This window comes from Acartia tonsa, chromosome 6, assembly GCF_053477335.1.
Source record: "Acartia tonsa isolate MP-2025a chromosome 6, ASM5347733v1, whole genome shotgun sequence".
Classification (NCBI taxonomy): Eukaryota; Metazoa; Arthropoda; class Copepoda; order Calanoida; family Acartiidae; genus Acartia; species Acartia tonsa.
In genome coordinates this window covers 51414613-51432056 of record NC_137265.1, presented here as the reverse complement: position 1 = coordinate 51432056, position 17444 = coordinate 51414613, and the positions used below count along the sequence as shown (strand labels likewise).

General features: G+C 33.0%; 1 protein-coding gene across 4 annotated transcripts in view; it reads left to right on the top strand.

The window, feature by feature from the left end:
• Positions 1–4775: 4775 nt before the first annotated feature.
• Positions 4776–17444, top strand: part of LOC145322902 (uncharacterized) — a 33882-nt gene continuing 21213 nt past the window's right edge. For all 4 annotated transcript variants that reach the window (XM_080165253.1, XM_080165252.1, XM_080165251.1 and 1 more), the window contains exons 1-9: positions 4776–4814; positions 10711–10780; positions 12496–12564; positions 13329–13430; positions 13672–13806; positions 15045–15143; positions 15262–15360; positions 15763–15867; positions 15996–16058. In XM_080165253.1, the coding sequence (XP_080021379.1) occupies positions 4797–4814; positions 10711–10780; positions 12496–12564; positions 13329–13430; positions 13672–13806; positions 15045–15143; positions 15262–15360; positions 15763–15867; positions 15996–16058 (760 nt within the window). In that variant the 5' untranslated portion in view covers positions 4776–4796. The remainder of the gene's footprint in view (positions 4815–10710; positions 10781–12495; positions 12565–13328; positions 13431–13671; positions 13807–15044; positions 15144–15261; positions 15361–15762; positions 15868–15995; positions 16059–17444) is intronic.

The following is a 17444-nucleotide window of genomic DNA, read 5'->3' as shown; positions in this document are numbered from 1 at the left end:
GTGGTTATTTTGTAACAACACTGGTTATAAACTCTATAATATTCAGGTTAAAATCTTGAGATCTTAATCTACAGACACAGACACACATAGATAGAGAGACATCCTTTTACTTTTATATAAGGATAAATTATGTGTTTGTTTTGTAACAACACTGGTTATAAACTCTATGATATTCAGGTTAAAATCACGTGAATTTTAAACTTAAAAAAAGTGTTCATTTTTTTCAGTTTAAACTTTATTTAGAAACAGCTAATTTATTTAATGTAATGGAATATTCATTCATAAAATGATATTGTATCATTTGGATGTTGGTGTTTTCTCTTAAAGTGCCTTGTTGAGCACAAAACCCCCCTCCTTATTTTTAAGTTCAGCTAATATTATAATATATGCCTTGATTACATTTAGTAATACTTTTCATTTGTAGATTTTGACAGCATTTTAAAAACACTCTTTTTTACTACTATAGAAACCTATTTCCTTGGACACGGGGGTTTTAATGGATTTAATATTACTTGGATATAACACCAGATTTTCATATTCTCGAATATAGTGAAAGTCGCAGCAGGCTAAAATAACGAATTCTTCATCCCCTCTCCTCCTACTGGATAACGAACAAACCAATAATGATGTCCATGTGAGCAACCTAAATTGACGACAATTTTTCCCCTGTCATAATATCCACGTATATTCAACAGCCATTAGTGTTGTTCACTGGTTTTTGGTGTAGTGGGTTTAATCTTTTTTGCTTATAATATAATGATAACAGAACTAAAAGTGTACAATTTAAGGTCTTTTTAATTCTTAAACAAAAATCATATCAAATAAGGTATTTTTTTCTGAAGCTTAGGATTTTAATAGATTTTCAACCGATTGGAATCTTTATTTTAAGGAAACTTATATGATTTTAGGCTATTTTTTTCATTAATGTCTTTGCAAAATTCTATAAATTTTTTCTGCATTTCCAAATTCCTACCTCTTTCAAATACAGAGCCTCTAGAAACTTGAGGCACAGCCGCTAGTGAATTAGAAAGTAGGATTCTGTATAACTCCCTTTGTCTGTCTGTCTGTCTATCAGTCTGTATGTCTGTCTGTCTGTATGTTGAATACTCCCCGTAATCAAAGTCTATCCTTATACTAAAGTTGCAGGATGTTTGTCTGTTTGTGTATCTGTGTGTCTGGGTGTCTGTACCGAAGGATCTCGCTAACCGCTTAACAGGGTAGCTTCTCATAGGTCACGGGAAGGTTTATAACTTTTTTCTTGGGGGGTGAGACACCCCCAACCCCCCAAAAAATGGAAATACCCTTCCCCCCCCCCAAAAAAAAATATTTTTTTTAACTAAAATTAAAAATTATGGGGTGGGGGCACCTTCTCCCCCCCCCCCCCACAAAAAAAAATATTTTCACCCCCCAAAATTTTTTTTTTACTTTTTATTTAAAATCTAAAATATAAAATTGGGTTATCAAATTTGACTCCCCCTCCTCAAGTGCCCCTAGAGGCCTCTAGGGGCGTAGCCGCTAGTATAATATAAACTAAAATAATATTAAGGCCTTTTGCGATATGGCTTCCAAACCGATTAATATCTGCTGTATTAGAACTACATCTAAGTCAAATTGAAAAATCATTTATTACATAGTACTAAAGCCAGTTTTCTACAAATATTAACATAAAATTCATAATATTAATACCAGTTTTGCTATACCAGGCCTTAGTCCCCTTTAGGCTAACAAATCTGGTTTAATCTATCAGCGGACAGTTGTCTATAATACGATAATAGTTATTTCTCGCATCGTATTATAACGGCTTTCCGCGGATATAAAATGTACAATTATAAGATTAAAAACAGTTTTTTTAGCCCCGAGATGCCGAAGGCACTGGCTAAAAAAAATCTGGTTTAATCTTATGATTGTACATTTTTATAATCGTAGAAAACTGGTTGTAATACGGTGCTAGACATAGTTTTTTCGTATGGATGAGAACCGGTTCCTATCCACCGGATTCGAATGAATACGAGAAAACACTATTAATGCGATCATTATCTTTAAAATGCCACAAACCTAAACATTTATTGATTGACTGAAATGAATTTAAATAGGACTTTAAATTTACAAGAAACTAAAAAAAAACAAAGTAATGAAGCAAAATAAAAAGCAAAAATGATTACCCCCAACTATCCTTTTAAATTCCTTCAAAAAATGCTTAGAATTCACTAGGTCCTTGATTTCAGATATGGCCTATATAAAAAAATACAGGGATCTAAAGGGATAAGACAATGGCCGATGAATTGATGTACATCCCCTATGATGGAACACAAAATTACATCTTCTGAATATCAAAAATAGTGGTTGAAACATTTGAACACTCAACTTAATAAACCAACCAATCAAAATTCAGTAAAAGCCCCCAAAATTGTTTATAACAAATACAAAAACGGTATTATAAAACTTTGGGAACTAGTGTATTAAACAGTTCAGCGTCTCCTCTCTCTCTCTCTCTCTGATAAAAAATCAAAATTTCCAAGGGTAACAACACTTTCACCAATTGATGACGTCATGACCAGGGCAAAAAAAGTCGCCAATTAAGTTTGCTAACATGGATATCATTTATTGGCCAGATCGTTTATCTAGCAAGATGGGAGACAATGGGGTTTAAAGGGGAGGGTCGTCCTTGGAATCATTGTTCTAAAAATCAGATTAATAGAATATTTATAAAGTGAAAAACGCACACGGACTTTCTAGTAACGATTATCGCTTTGTTTCTAAACTATTACAGGAATCGTCATCCACAGTTTGAAATCTGTAGGACAATTCTAACATACCTAAATTAAAGAAAAGAGCTAACCACGACGAAAGGACGGACGTACATACTCCAATTATAAAAAAAAAGCCCCGCCCCCCCTTTTATTTACGGACAATTCTCAATTTTTCTGATGTCATCAAAGATTTATGAAAATTACCGGAATATGTAATACTAGCGGCTACGCCCCTAGAGGCCTCTCTATTTTTGGGGAGGGGGGGGGGGCATGATTTTTGTCAGGAGGCAGGGGGGGGAGGGATTCACCATGCCGCTTTTCAATTTTTTTTCTCAATATATTTCGGGAAAATTTTATTTCGAGGACGATTTTTCTTCATAAGTTATATACCTTTCCAGGACCTATGAGAAGCTATGAAGAATTATATCGATTCAGCCGTGCGCGAGATCCTTTATGACAGACAGATGGACAGACAGACATACACAGATCCTATTACTTTTTACATAAACTAGTGGCTTTGCCCTTAGCCTCTGGGGGCTTTGTCCCAAGAGGTAATTTAAATAAAATTAAGTACCTCTGGTGCTGCCACTACCATATTTTAATTAACTGCCTAAAAAAATTGGGTGGGGGGGGATTATATTTTTTGGTGGGTTGGGGATGTCCCAAGCCCCAAGAAAATAGCCTAAAACCACCACAGGACCAGTAGGTATATTCCCTGAAGAGTAGAATCCGAACGGTTCAGTGGTTACCGAGATCTCGGAAGGACGGACAGACATCATTCTACTTTGTATTATAGAATACATCCTGATAAAATCTGTCCTTGTGGAAAGTTGGTAATTTACAACAAAAAAGAAAATGTCCGTGCTTTAGTTGACCAGGGATCTTAAGGGATAAGACAATGGCTGATTAACTAATGTACAAAAAATCTACCCATTATGTATGTTACAATTAGTGGTTGAAACGATTGGACACTATTTAGCCAATGAATAAGAAAATGTTAAAAAACTTTTTGGGACTAGAGCAATAAAGAGTCTGGAAATATTTGATAGTGGACAATGGATTGTTTATTACACTAGTTAGTCCCCAATGTTTTATAATAACGTTTTTTATCCATTGTTTTAACAACTTTGGGGACTTAAGTGAGTTTTGATTGGTCGCTTCATTGAGTGTTCAAACGTTTCAACAACTAATTGTAATAATTGTGTGTATCATCCTTAAGTATGTACATCAAGTTATCAGCCCTTGTCTTATCCCTTTAGATCCCTGGTATTTTTTAGTGTCCTCACAACCATTCAAACAATCTGAAACACACACACACGCGCGCGCGCGCTCACAAGTACAAACACTCACTAGACCTCTTACTAAAAATACACATTTTCGAATTTAATTATTCTGCTGACCTAAAAAGTTACTTTACGGTCCTATAAATACATGTACAAAATTTTATCTCTCTATCTCTACTGGGTACCTAGCTCCAGGCCTCTAAAAAATCAACAGATAACAATAGAACGGCGTTTTCTCAGCAATGTGCAGGTTTTTAGCTCTTCTGCATTTTTTTTAACTTAAACATATAAGGTCAAAAATATGATATCCAAAAAATCTTCTGTCAAAGTATTCTCTAACAACAATCTTATTCGCATTTTGTAATTTAAAAAATTTGCAGAACACCTAAATTAATCTCCATGCCATTCATGTATGCATTTGAAATTTTTGTATGAAATAACGGGATCTCAAAATGGCCTTTTTTAGAGGCCTGGCGCTAGGTAGCCAGTAGAGATAAAGATATTAAGTTATGTACATGTAGGGCAGGCCCCTAAAGTAACCTTTTAGGTCAGAAGAAGAATTAAATTCGAAAAAGTGTATTTTGAGTAACAGGTCTAACACTCACACACACACATTCTTTAGTACAAGGTCAAGTAAAACCATATAAATAGGTTGAAATCTCGGTGAGTCACCTTTTATTTTTAACTTGGTGAATTACCGAAAAAAAACAGAAATAGAGATAAAGTACTAGGATTTAACATCAGTTTTGTGGCGTCTGTCAACATGAATACACTTAGCCTTGTAAGTATACCAGCGGATACGCCCCAAGAGGCCTCTAGTGGCACTTTAAATGTTTTATTTTTATTTCAAATATGTCTATGTTGCGTTGAACGCTTTACGTAAAATCGAGAAAAGTAAAAAATTTTGTGATTTTTCTTCGGAGGATGGTGGTACCCTCCCCAAAAATAGTTATAAACCTGCCCGGGACCTATGAGAAACTACCCTGTTAAGGAGAACCCGATCAGTTCAGTCACTTTATTACAAGGACTAGTTGCTTCCAGAGAGAGAGGGGACAATGGGCTGTTTATTACACTAGTCCCCAAAGTTTTATCATAACGTTTTTTGGTATTATCCTCTTAGAAATTTTTTTTTCAATATTGAAAATTTTAGTACCCCCCCCCCCCCCCCCCCCAACAGCGAACTATGAACTCTGGCCGCAGCGCTCAGCTCCCTAGCCTGCCTAGCCGCAGCGCTCGGCCCCCTTGCCTGCCTAGCCGCAGCGCTCGGCTCCCTAGCCTAAAACCTAACCTAAAATAGTTGTTCGTCGGTAGGGGGGGGGGGGGGGAGGTACAAAATTGAAAAAAAATGAAAAAAAAATTTCTAAGAGGATAACGCCCCTTTTTTTTATTTGATGGTTTAAAAACTTTGGGGATTTTTACTGAATTTTGGTTTGTTGGGTTAATAAGTTGAGTGTTTAAACGTTTCAACCACTATTATTAATCTACAGAATGGGTAATTTTGTGTGCCATTGTCTAATCCCTTTATTAAAGCGCGTGGGAGGTAAAAAAAATAGCCTAAAACCAAGCAAATATTTATAAAACTTTCCTTAAATATGTTATAGTTTGACCGGCGAGCAGTGAACTTCCGGTGTAAAGGTTAAACTACCACATATGTGTTAAAGGTTAGACTCAGATACAGCGAATTTTTTTCAAGTGACAGCCAAAATGCCAGCTTCAAAAGTAACTATTAGTGAAGATCAATTAACTAGACTGTCAAATATCCTTCTAAAATTTGGTCTGAAAAAAGATATAAGTAATGGCAACCAAGCTTTTGAAGGAATCATTTGTGCCCTTGAAACCATCTTTGAGCAGCGTGAGAAGGACTTTCACCCAGACGAACAAGAAGACACAAAGCAACAAATAAGAGGCCTGAAAGATGATAATGATAATCTCTGGCAAAGAAACCTTAAAAGTAATGTCATCCTGCACAGTCCAGACATCCCAACTAAAAATCTACAGACAATTATCAAATCGGACGAGACTCTGAAAAAAGAAAATAAAACCATCCAAGAGCATTCCAAGGAACTTATCCTAGAGCATTATGGCATCGAAATTCCAGACAGCGACTTGGCTGCCTGCCACAGACTGAAAGGGCCGGGTTCTATTCTGGTTAAATTCAACAACCGCTGCAATGATAGTGCCTATAGCAGTCTGGTCAAGGCCATAAAACGAGGTGGGCTAAAAGGAGAAGAAAGGAGAAAAGCTAAATCCAAAGAAGAAAAGGCACACATCAAACTCCCCAACTTCTTTATCTGTTTCCATCTGACAAAGCGTAGGGGCATGCTGGTTCAACACCTGAAGAAGCTCAAGAGAAATGGAGATATCAACAACTTCAGTTCAGACCAGAACGGGACCATCTACATGCAGGTGAAGCGGGACGGTGCCTGGGAACCCATCACAAAGCAGTTTGGAGACGACGAAAGCAAATGCACCCTAACTGAAATAGAGGTAGATCAATTAGTAAAAAAAGTTAAAAAGGAAGAAATCAAAAACTAATAAGTTAGTTGCACTTTCAAAGAAAATATTTTTTTTAATGCCATTCAAATCTTATCAACACTGCTTCATATGTATAGCTTTAAATAAAATTTTTTTTAAGGTTCATTTCATTTACTTTCTATTTCTATCAATATGGTTAAAATTATCTTTACTTTTAAAAGTATTATATATCTGTCAACTGAAATAATTCGCCTGTATATATAACTTTACACATTAATCAGGACTATGATTCTCATATTTTCTTTAATTCTCGTAGCATTAAACTTAGCTTATTGGTCTCATATTGAAAATGATTGATAATTTTGTAGATGAAAATCTTTTTAAATGTTCTTACCTCAGCTTGGAAGAATTTAATGATCTGTATAAGGAAAAGACAGAAATTTGCTCCTTATTATCATATAATATAAGAAGTCTTACAAAAAATTGTAAAAGCCTAGAAAGTCTTTTAAAAAATTTAGCAAATGAAAAATTTAGTTTCTCTGTTATTTCACTTCAAGAATTGTGGGCCATAAAAAATAGTCAGGATGTTAATATTCACAAATATCAAACTATAGTATACAAAGGGAGGGAGGGGAAAAAAGGGGGCGGTGTCGGATTCTTAATAAGGGAGGGACTAAACTTTCAGGAGTTAAGGGATTTAAATGTCTTTAAAGAGGGGTTTCTTGAGAGCATGTTTATTAAAGTATTTACACAAAACGGCAGATATAAGATAATAGGAAACATTTATCGCCCACCAAATAGTAACATTGATATCTTTCTACAAGACTTAGAACTTATTCTCAAAAAGCTTGACTGTAAGGAATTTAAAAATGCAGAGGAAATTTTAATTTCTGGAGATTTCAACATTAATGTTTTATCACATCTAAATCATGCCCCTACAAATAGATTTTTATCATTGATGCTTAGCCATTCCTTTATGCCTACTATAACTTTACCATCTAGAATAAGTGAAAACACAGCCACTTGTATTGACAATATATTTTCTAACAAACAAAATTTAAATTTTCAAAGTGGGTTAATACTAGAACATATTACAGACCATTTACCTGTCTTTTTAGCACACACATGTGAGGGGAAGGAGGAAAGGGATAGTATAAGTGAAGATAAAGTCAGAAGTATGTCTAAGAAAAATATTAATATTTTTAAAGAAAAATTAGCAAAATCAAATTGGGACAGTGTTATGAATGAAATTAGGCCGGAAGTAGCTTTTGAGTCATTCCAGAATAAAATAGAAAAGGAATTTAATGAAAGTTTTCCCTTCTCAAACAGAAGAAAAAATCGAAAAAAACACCCCCAAAATCCATGGATGACACAAGAACTACTTTCTATCAGAAGACAAAAAGATAAGTTATTTAAAAAACGCATAAAATGCCCTAATGAAACTAATTTTAACGATTGGAGGGACTTAAATCGGCTTTACCAAAATAAATTAAGGAAGGCAAAAAAAGATTATTATCACAATAAATTTCTAGAATTATCAAATGATATTAAGAAAACTTGGACTCTTATAAACTCAGTTATAAATGGAAGAAAGCATAAGGAAAGTCTACCTAACATCTTTTATGATGACATAAAATCATATTCAGGGGCAAAGTCAATAGCTGATGGTTTCAACGACTTTTTTTCAAGTATTGGGTCTAAAATTGCAGAAAATATACCAAATTCTGAATCCAATTTTCATAGCTTTCTTGGGGAGAAAAATAATACTAATTTCAATTTTGGTATTGTAACTAAAAAGAACTTGTTGTATGCTCTAAATAAACTTAAAAGCAAAAAGAGTTGTGGGGAGGATAACATCTCAATCTTTCTTATCAAAGAAGTTATAAATGAAATTATTGATCCGTTAGTATACCTATTTAATTTATCATTAAAAACAGGATTCATACCACAAAATTACAAAATTGCTCGTGTAGTACCTATTTTTAAAGCAGGAGAAAGAAATAAGTTTACTAATTATCGTCCAATTTCTATTCTTTCAGCATTTAGCAAAATTTTAGAAAAAGTTGTTGCATTACAAATGATCAAATTTTTATCAGATTGTAATATCCTATATAAATATCAATATGGGTTTCGTCCTAATCATAACACAACACAGCCATTATTAAATTTACTTAAGCATATCTATGAAAATCTAAATAAAAAGAACCCTGAATATACAATAAACATCTTCTTAGATCTTTCAAAAGCCTTTGATGTCCTAAATATAAAAATTCTTTTAAACAAACTTGAACACTATGGTTTTAAAAATACATTGAAATGGTTTGAAAACTATTTAATAGGACGGCAACAGTTTGTTACAATCGATGGTGTAAATTCAGCTAAAAAAATCATTCAAACAGGGGTTCCACAGGGAAGTATTTTAGGCCCACTCTTATTCATTCTATACATAAATGATTTACCAAATGCAACATCCTTTTTAACAAATTTATTTGCTGATGATACTACTTTTAGCAAATCAAACAACAACTTAAATGACTTAATTGCAGATTCTAATTTAGAACTTGATAAAGCAAAAAATTGGTTTAGAGCAAATAAACTAGCCTTAAATGTATCAAAAACTAAATATATGATTTTTCGCCCACATAAAAAGCCATTTGATCCAGAGTTATGCACATTAAAAATAGGAGGGGAAAAAATTGAAAGAATTGGCAGAGATTGTAATACTAAATTTTTCAAGTTTGTTGGTGTTCTTATAGATGATGAACTTAAGTGGGACAAACATATAAACTATGTAGAAAATAAAATAGCAAGCTCAGTCTATGCCCTATCCCAAACAAAAAAGCTCTTTCCAACCACTACTTTAAAAACAATTTACAACAGCCTCGCTAAGCCCCACATAGAGTATGGCTTAATTGTTTGGGGGGCGGCAAAGGATGAGCATATCACAAAAATTCATAACCTACAGAAGAAAGCTATAAGAAATGTTTTAAATGCTAAGTACAATGTGCATGCCGAGCCCCTGATGGGAAAACTAGATATTCTTAACATTTTTGACCTAAGGGATGCAAATGTAGTTGAATTTGTCTCTAAATATTTAGAAAACAAACTTCCCAAATGTATGCTTAATTTTCTAACACCATTGCAAAATACTAGATCAAAATGTCTTAGAGTAGAGAAGCCAAATTATAAAATCTATGAAACTTTCCCATCAGTAAAAATCCCGAAAATTTGGAATAGTTGGGCAGGTGAACTAAGATCATTAAATTCATCCAAAGCTGTTAAAAAATATGTAAAAAATAAGTGTATATCAAAGTACAAAACATTTCAATGCAGGGAGAGAAAGTGTTATCCCTGTGGAAAAATATAAATATAATTTGAATATCGCAACCAGTAAGCTACTTTAATGCCATACCCTGTAAATAGCTAATATTATTTTATATTATTTGTGAAACTTGTAAATATTTTTAAAAAAAATTAAATGAAAATTGGGCCGAAGGACAGTCAAGATTGACTTTAAAGGCCCTGTAGTACAGTTACCCTAATTATGCCAATATAATTAATATATCTATAAAAATGATGTAATTTAAAATGTATTAAATTATTTGTAAAATTAATCTGTAATTTACTGCTAATAAATCATCATCATCATCATCATCATAAAATTACAACCCATTTATTCTAGAAACATTTGAGATTGATACTATAACTTTTGTTAGTAGCGAGGCTCCTCTATAATTCCAAATGTCTGTCCAACTGCCCGTCTGTCCATCAGACATTGAAAGATGGAATCTCGATTTTCTTGGCTCCTGTAAAAGATAGAATGCTGAAACTATTTGACAACATACCGATCATTAAGGAGCACATTCAACTTTATAAAACCTCCATGGCAGTCGGGCTGCTTTTTAGCAGATTTTTGACTATTTTTAAATTTTCACATTTTCCTGCATATCTTTTGTGTTTATGGTTTGATTTAAAAAAAAGTTCGGATAAGGATATCTAAATTAAATATCCCGTTGTTTAATTAAAAATACATGGGGGTTTGTGTTTATTTTTCTTGATTTTAACAAATACTCTTTAAATCTACTTGTATGTATTCCCTAATCCCATCCATGATTTTTGTTCTTCGCTACTTATGGATGTTGCTATCCTTGTTTTACATATAATTATTATTTTGCGAAAAATAAATGTTTTATTAAATTCAGGTTTGTTTGATGTTGTATGTTGGAGGCGTGGTATCCTCCAATAGTTTGTACTATCGATCTTATTATGATGGTAAGATTTTTAAAATTTTGCAAGAACATGCAGAACATTATGACGTCACATGGCTGATTTTTCCCCCTACTTTTTTTGCAGTACATGCCCCTACTCCTCAAGCTACAAATGACAGGCAGTTTACCTCAAAGTGTCTAGTGTAGCCCTTATTTTCAATACATATGTAGAAAAGTTTTTATGAGTGTCCGAGGGAAAGCACAGTTTTGAAAAAAAATCAAATTTAAATGACATTGCTAGTCAATAATATATCATATTCTAAACTTACATAATCTATAATACAAAGTAGAATGATGTCTGTCCGCCCGTCTGAAGCTTAAGATCTCAGTAACCACTGAACCAATTGGATTCTACTCTTCAGGATATATACCTATTGGTCCTGTGATGGTTTTAAGCTATTTAATTGGGGGGTGGGACACCCCCAATCCCCCCCCCCCCAAAAAAAACATAATAAATCCTCTCCATTTTTTTGTTTAAGGGGAAGTTAGTTCACTGGCAGCACCAGTAGTACTTATTAGTAGCGAAGCTACTCTATAATTCACTTTGTCCGTCCGTCAGTCAGTCCGTCCGTCCGTCAGTCAGTCCGTCAGTCCGTAACGCTATGGGGGAAATGGGATTTACTCAGCTCCTATAAAAGATAGAATGCTGAAATTTTTTGACAACATTCCCATCATTAAGGAGCACAATTGACTATGAAACATCATTGGCGTTCGGACCGATTTTTAGCAGGTTTTAGGCTATTTTTATATTTTTCACATTTTTCTCCATATCTTCAGTGTTTATGGTCCGATTTTCAAAATTTTTTCAGTTTCAGATATCAAAATTAAATTTCCCGTCGTTTAAAGGAACAACCATGAAGGCCAGACTGCCTTTTCAGCAGGTTTTAGGCTATTTTTATATTTTTCACATTTTTCTCCATATCTTCAGTGTTTATGGTCCGATTTTCAAAATTTTTCAGTTATAAATATCAAAATTAAATTTTCCGTCTTTTAAAGAAAACAACCATGACGGCCAGACTGCCTTTTTAGCAGGTTTTAGGCTGTTTTTTATATATTTAACATTTTTCTCCATATCTTCAGTGTTTATAGTCCGATTTTCAAATTTTTTGCAGTTATATATATCAAAATTAAATTTCCCGTCTTTCAAACAAAATAACCATGACGGCCAGACTGCCTTTTTAGCAGGTTTTAGGGTATTTTTATATATTTAACACTTTTTTCCATATCTTCAGTGTATATGGTCCGATTTTCCAAATTTTTTAAGTTAAGGATTTAAAAATTAAATTTTTTGTCGTTTTAATAAAACAACCAAGACGGCCAGACTGCCTTTTATCCGGTTTTTGGCTATATTTATATGTTTTACATATTTCCCCATATCTTTGTTTATTTTGATGCAATTTTCAAACTTTTATGGGATATCTGTATCAAAATAATTTTTCCCATTGTTATGAGCATCTTTAATATAATTTACTTTGAACATCGTCATCATGCAAAATAAAACAAGGTTTCATGTTTATTTTATCCAATAAATCTATTCTTGATTTTAGTAAAAACCTTTTAAATCTACGTATTCCAATCGACGATTTTTTGTGCTTCGCTACTTATGGATGTTGTCATCCTTGTTTTTTATTCATTTATTAATGACCTCTTGGGGCAAAGCCCCTAGAGGCTAGGAGCAAAGCGCTAGTCTATTTATAATTTGTATTGTCATTTGTTTAGAACCTGAATATAATGAAATAGAACATAAAAGGATATCAAATTATGAGGATAGAAAGTTAAATGAACCAGGTGAGTTATATTACATTTTTTAGCGATGCTACTCTTTAATTTGAGATGTCCGTATGTCTGAAACGTTTTTGGAGAAACATGATTTTCTCTGCTCCTATAAAAGATAGAAGGCTTAAACTTCTTGTCAACATTCCCATCAATATGGAGCATAATTAAGCATAAAACATCCATATCGGTCAGACTGCTTTCAAGCAACTTTTTAGCCGCTTTCTTTTTACAACTTTGAAAGACATAAACATTATTTTTTAAGGATTTGCAATTTTAGGTTTTTGAATTTCCTCTCCCTTTCTTTTCTTTGTTATGAAAACAGATAATCTGTTTATAACTCACTTTGTTCGTTTGCCTATTTCATATTACATTTTATGCTTTGCTACTTATGGATGTTGTCATCCTTGTTGTAATTCTTAAGTATACTTCATATTAATATATTTATATCTTTGTCCCCAAGAAGTGATTAAAATTTCCAACCCCTTAATTGTTGTTCTTTGTCATGTAATGTAGCTTTGATTTTAATTCAACCCTGAAGGTGATCGCCCCCCACCCTATTTTTAATTTCAGATTTTTTTTTTGAGGGGTATTTTTTTCTAGGGGCGATTTCTCTTTGGATGTACCCTCCCTTAAATAGTTATAAACCTTCCAGGGACCTAAGAAAAGCTACCCTGTTAAGAAGAACCCAAATCGGTTCAGCGGTTAGCAAGATCCTTTGTCACAGACAATCAATCAAACAGACATCTTGTTACATTATTATAAGGATACTTGTTTAGATATAATAAAAGCTGCTTGTTATCAAAATGGATCAACTGATCTTGTCAAAGAGTTACTGGATGCTGGAGCTAATATAGAAGAAAGGAGTTTGAGTGATCACGGTAATTTATCAAGCTTGGCAAACAATTAAAAGTCTGTTAACACAAGTCATTCAAAAGAATTTTGTTAAACTGTATCAATTTTAAAATTACCCTCTTACCTTTGTTTTAATTTTAAACATTGTAACTAATATTCAAAAACATAAATAAGCTATTATTGATTTAAAGTTTCTTTTCTATTTAAATTTGTCTGCTTCAAATTTTTATTCGATAAGGTAATGTCCTAATAGAAATACTATTGTAGATTGTAATCCGGGTGCTTGTAGTGTTGAAATAGTGAACAGAACAAGTCTTATTTGTGCAACTGCAGCAGGAAACATAGAACTAACCAACCTCCTTCTACAATATGGAGCAGATGTCAATGCTAAGGATTCACTAGGTTAGTGTCATACTATTTACTGCAGTATATGATAATCATTTTTTTCCAACAAACCTCTTTACTGTATGTTTTGTCTATCCATCAAGATATGAGAAAAGGCTGTATAAATTGTTTAACAATTTTCAGGGAATATTATTTGGGTTTGTTTAACCCATGCTGCCATTTAAGCTTTTACAAGCTTTTTCCCTATCCTCTATTGGATCAAAGAAGATCTTCCTTGTACAAGATTTGCCCAAAGAGGTACTGGGAAGTCTCCTTCCTATGAAGAACTTTTATTAAAGCTATAGAGATATTATAAAAAAAAATTCTTGTCAAAGTTACATACAATTAATGTCACATTATTTATGTATGATATATATACCCATCAATCAATACAACTCTATATGTTGTGATTGAAACAAAACTGCATTTTCCAGTTTTCTGACACAACCAGAAGGAATATAGAAAAACAATTATGTGCTATTGTTCTATTTAAAAATTGTATCAAAAATGCTCAGTGTGAAATGCTTCTAGGATTCTTTCTGTGTATTCTTTCTATCACTTTGTATATACAGTGTGTTTTTTTTTATGAGAACTTTTTTGAAAGCAATTTTACCCCACTTATAGTTATCAGAATTTAATGATTGATGGCTTATTTTCTTCGTTTTTTATAACCATTTATAGAACATCAAAAAAATATTCTGTTTTTATTAAAAAAGTGCAGTAAAATCAAAAATTCAAAACATAGGTGTCCACATCTAAAAATGGTTTTAGCGCATTTTTATCATACTCAAATCTTCTACCCTTTGCAAGAATGGTTGCAAAACGCTTCAAAGTTGAGATACAGAGTTAAAAATTAATACAGATACTATTGGAGACATGTACTAGAACATATCAAAGTTTAAAGGCCATATCTCAACCAGGGAGGGGAAACTGGCCCCCCAAAGTCGACTACTGAAAATCCAATTTTTTTCTTGCAAAGGGTAGAAGATTTGAGCTTAAGAAAAATGCGCTATAAACATTTTTAGATGTTGACACCTAAGTTTTGAATTTTTGATTTTACTGTACTTTTTAAATACAAACTGAAATATTTTTTTGATGTTCTATAAACGGTTATAAAAAACAAAGAAAATAAGCCATTAATCATTAAATTCTGATAACTATAAGTGGGGTAAAATTGCTTTCAAAAAAGTTCTCATAAAAAAAACACACTGTTTGAATATAATCTTAACAACAAAATTCAATATTACTATATCTAGGATGGACCAGTCTTATGATGGCAGCAAGGTATGATCACACAGATATAGTTAGGATACTTTTAGAACATGGAGCTGATGTCAACACTAAGAATGTATATGGTAAGTTACATACTTTTCAAAATATTTATCCATAAATCTATAAATTTATCTCTATGTATTTATAAATTTATTGTAAACAACAAAATATATAGTTTAAATTCAATGTCTCTATATCTAGGATATACCAGTCTTATGATGGCAGCAGAGTCTGGTAATACAAATACACTTCTGATTCTTTTAGAATATGGAGCTGACATCAACACTCAGGATGTATATGGTAAGTTACATATTTTGTCACAATATCTATATATTACAGGATATTTAGGTCCTAGGACAAACGCAGGAGTCCCAAATGTCGGAGTGGACAAATGCAGGAATGAACACCTAACCTAACCTATTTTTAACCATATTTTATGTTTTTTAAATGCCTAACCCCGGGGGGGGGGGGGGGCTTATTTATATATTCATAGCTTAACCTAACCTTACTGTGTAGAAATACTTACTTATTTTTATATTTTAACACTCCTGCGTTTGTCCACTCCAACATTTGGGACTCCTGCGTTTGTCTTGGAACCTATATATCCATTTAGCCCTAAATCTATAAATTTTTCTCTATGTATCTATGAATATTATCAAAACATGAAAATATATATTATACATTCAATATGTCTATACCTAGGAGAGACCAGTCTTATGAAGGCAGCAGAGTCTGGTAACACAGATACAATTCGGATTCTTTTAGAACATATAGAACATTTAGCGGATGTCAACACTAAGAATAAGGGTGAGTTCCATACCATTATTGTCACAATATGTAACTATCCATCATATACATTTATCTCTATGTATATAATTCCTATAAATGTACTCCAAACAATTAAATATATTTTAAATCCAACATATCTATATCAGGAGAGACCAGTCTTACTAGTTCAGCACACAGGGGTAACACAGATGTAGTGAATAATGATCAGGGTTAGTTCTATGCAATTATTGTCACAATATCTAACTATCCATCCATCTATATATCAATATACATTTATCTCTAATATCTATTATTTATTATCTCATTGTTTAGGTATCTATAAATATTAAATATAACAAGAAAATATATATATTATTCATCTAATATGTCTATATCTAGGATATACCAGTCTTATGATGGCAGCAAAGAATGGTAACACAGATACAGTTCGGATTCTTTTAGAACATGGAGCTGATGTCAATTCTAAGACATTAGTTTAGTTTAGTTTAATTTAGTTTAGTTTAGTTTAGTTTAATTTAGTTTAGTTTAGTTTAGAGTGTGGAGCGAGCAACATCTCTCTCTCTCCTGCCCATGTGTATGTACTAGTCTGTACAGCACACCCCCCGCTCTTTACTAATTTCCCCCTTTACCCCACACCCGTGGTCCCTCCGCGTGTTGGTACTGGGAAGATATGGTAGCCATGGGCAAACTCGTATATAGTTTTGGCACCATATTTTACACCGCCGTTTAGGTCAAATCGCCAGTGTAAAAACCGTTTCTATGCTATCCAAGTGAAAAATCGCCTAATCAGTGAAAATAATTTTTTACAAAAAAATCCGCAATTTTGTCTAATTTCCTAAATCTTGGCCACACCACACAAGGGCCAAAACTGTGTCGCCCTCTCATTGGCTAGATAAAAGGTCGCGACAACAACAAACCACACCATTGCACACTGGTCTGAAAACGCAGTTTTGGGTCAACAATTCGTTTTCAGCCGTCTTTTGGCCGATTTTAATGCCCAATACAGCAAATTAGGGGTTTTATGGTTCAGGGAGTCCATTTATGAAAAAAAAATACATGACCTCGAAGGTCAAAGACCGTTAAAATGACCTTTAAAGTCTGATTTTTGCCGTTTCCGAGGTTTTATTGGACATTTAGGGCGGGAAAGAGTTGTCAAATCAAGAAGACTCTGAAATACTTTTTTGTAAACAATTGCATTGGCTAAATATCATGTGAAGTAAAAATTTTTGTAAGTATAACCAGTTTTTCACCAGCTGCAAATTTCAAATTTGCGCGTTTTTAATTTTTAATATCTTGATTATTTTATCTAAATTTTCTTGATTTTATCCATTTAGAAAATATTTTAAATCATTGTTATTTCATCTTACTAGAGGCTAATGAAATTATGGCATATTTTTATAAGGATGTATTTGTTTGTGTGTTTGAATGTGTGTGTGTGTATTGTTTCTCCTCACTCTATGCTACGAAATAACAAGGCGCGAATACATACAGACACACACACACACACACACGAAGAAACATAAAGAGTAGGCTGAAAGAATAATATCAATTATATGAATATAAAACAATAAAATTGACATTTAAAAATTTATTTT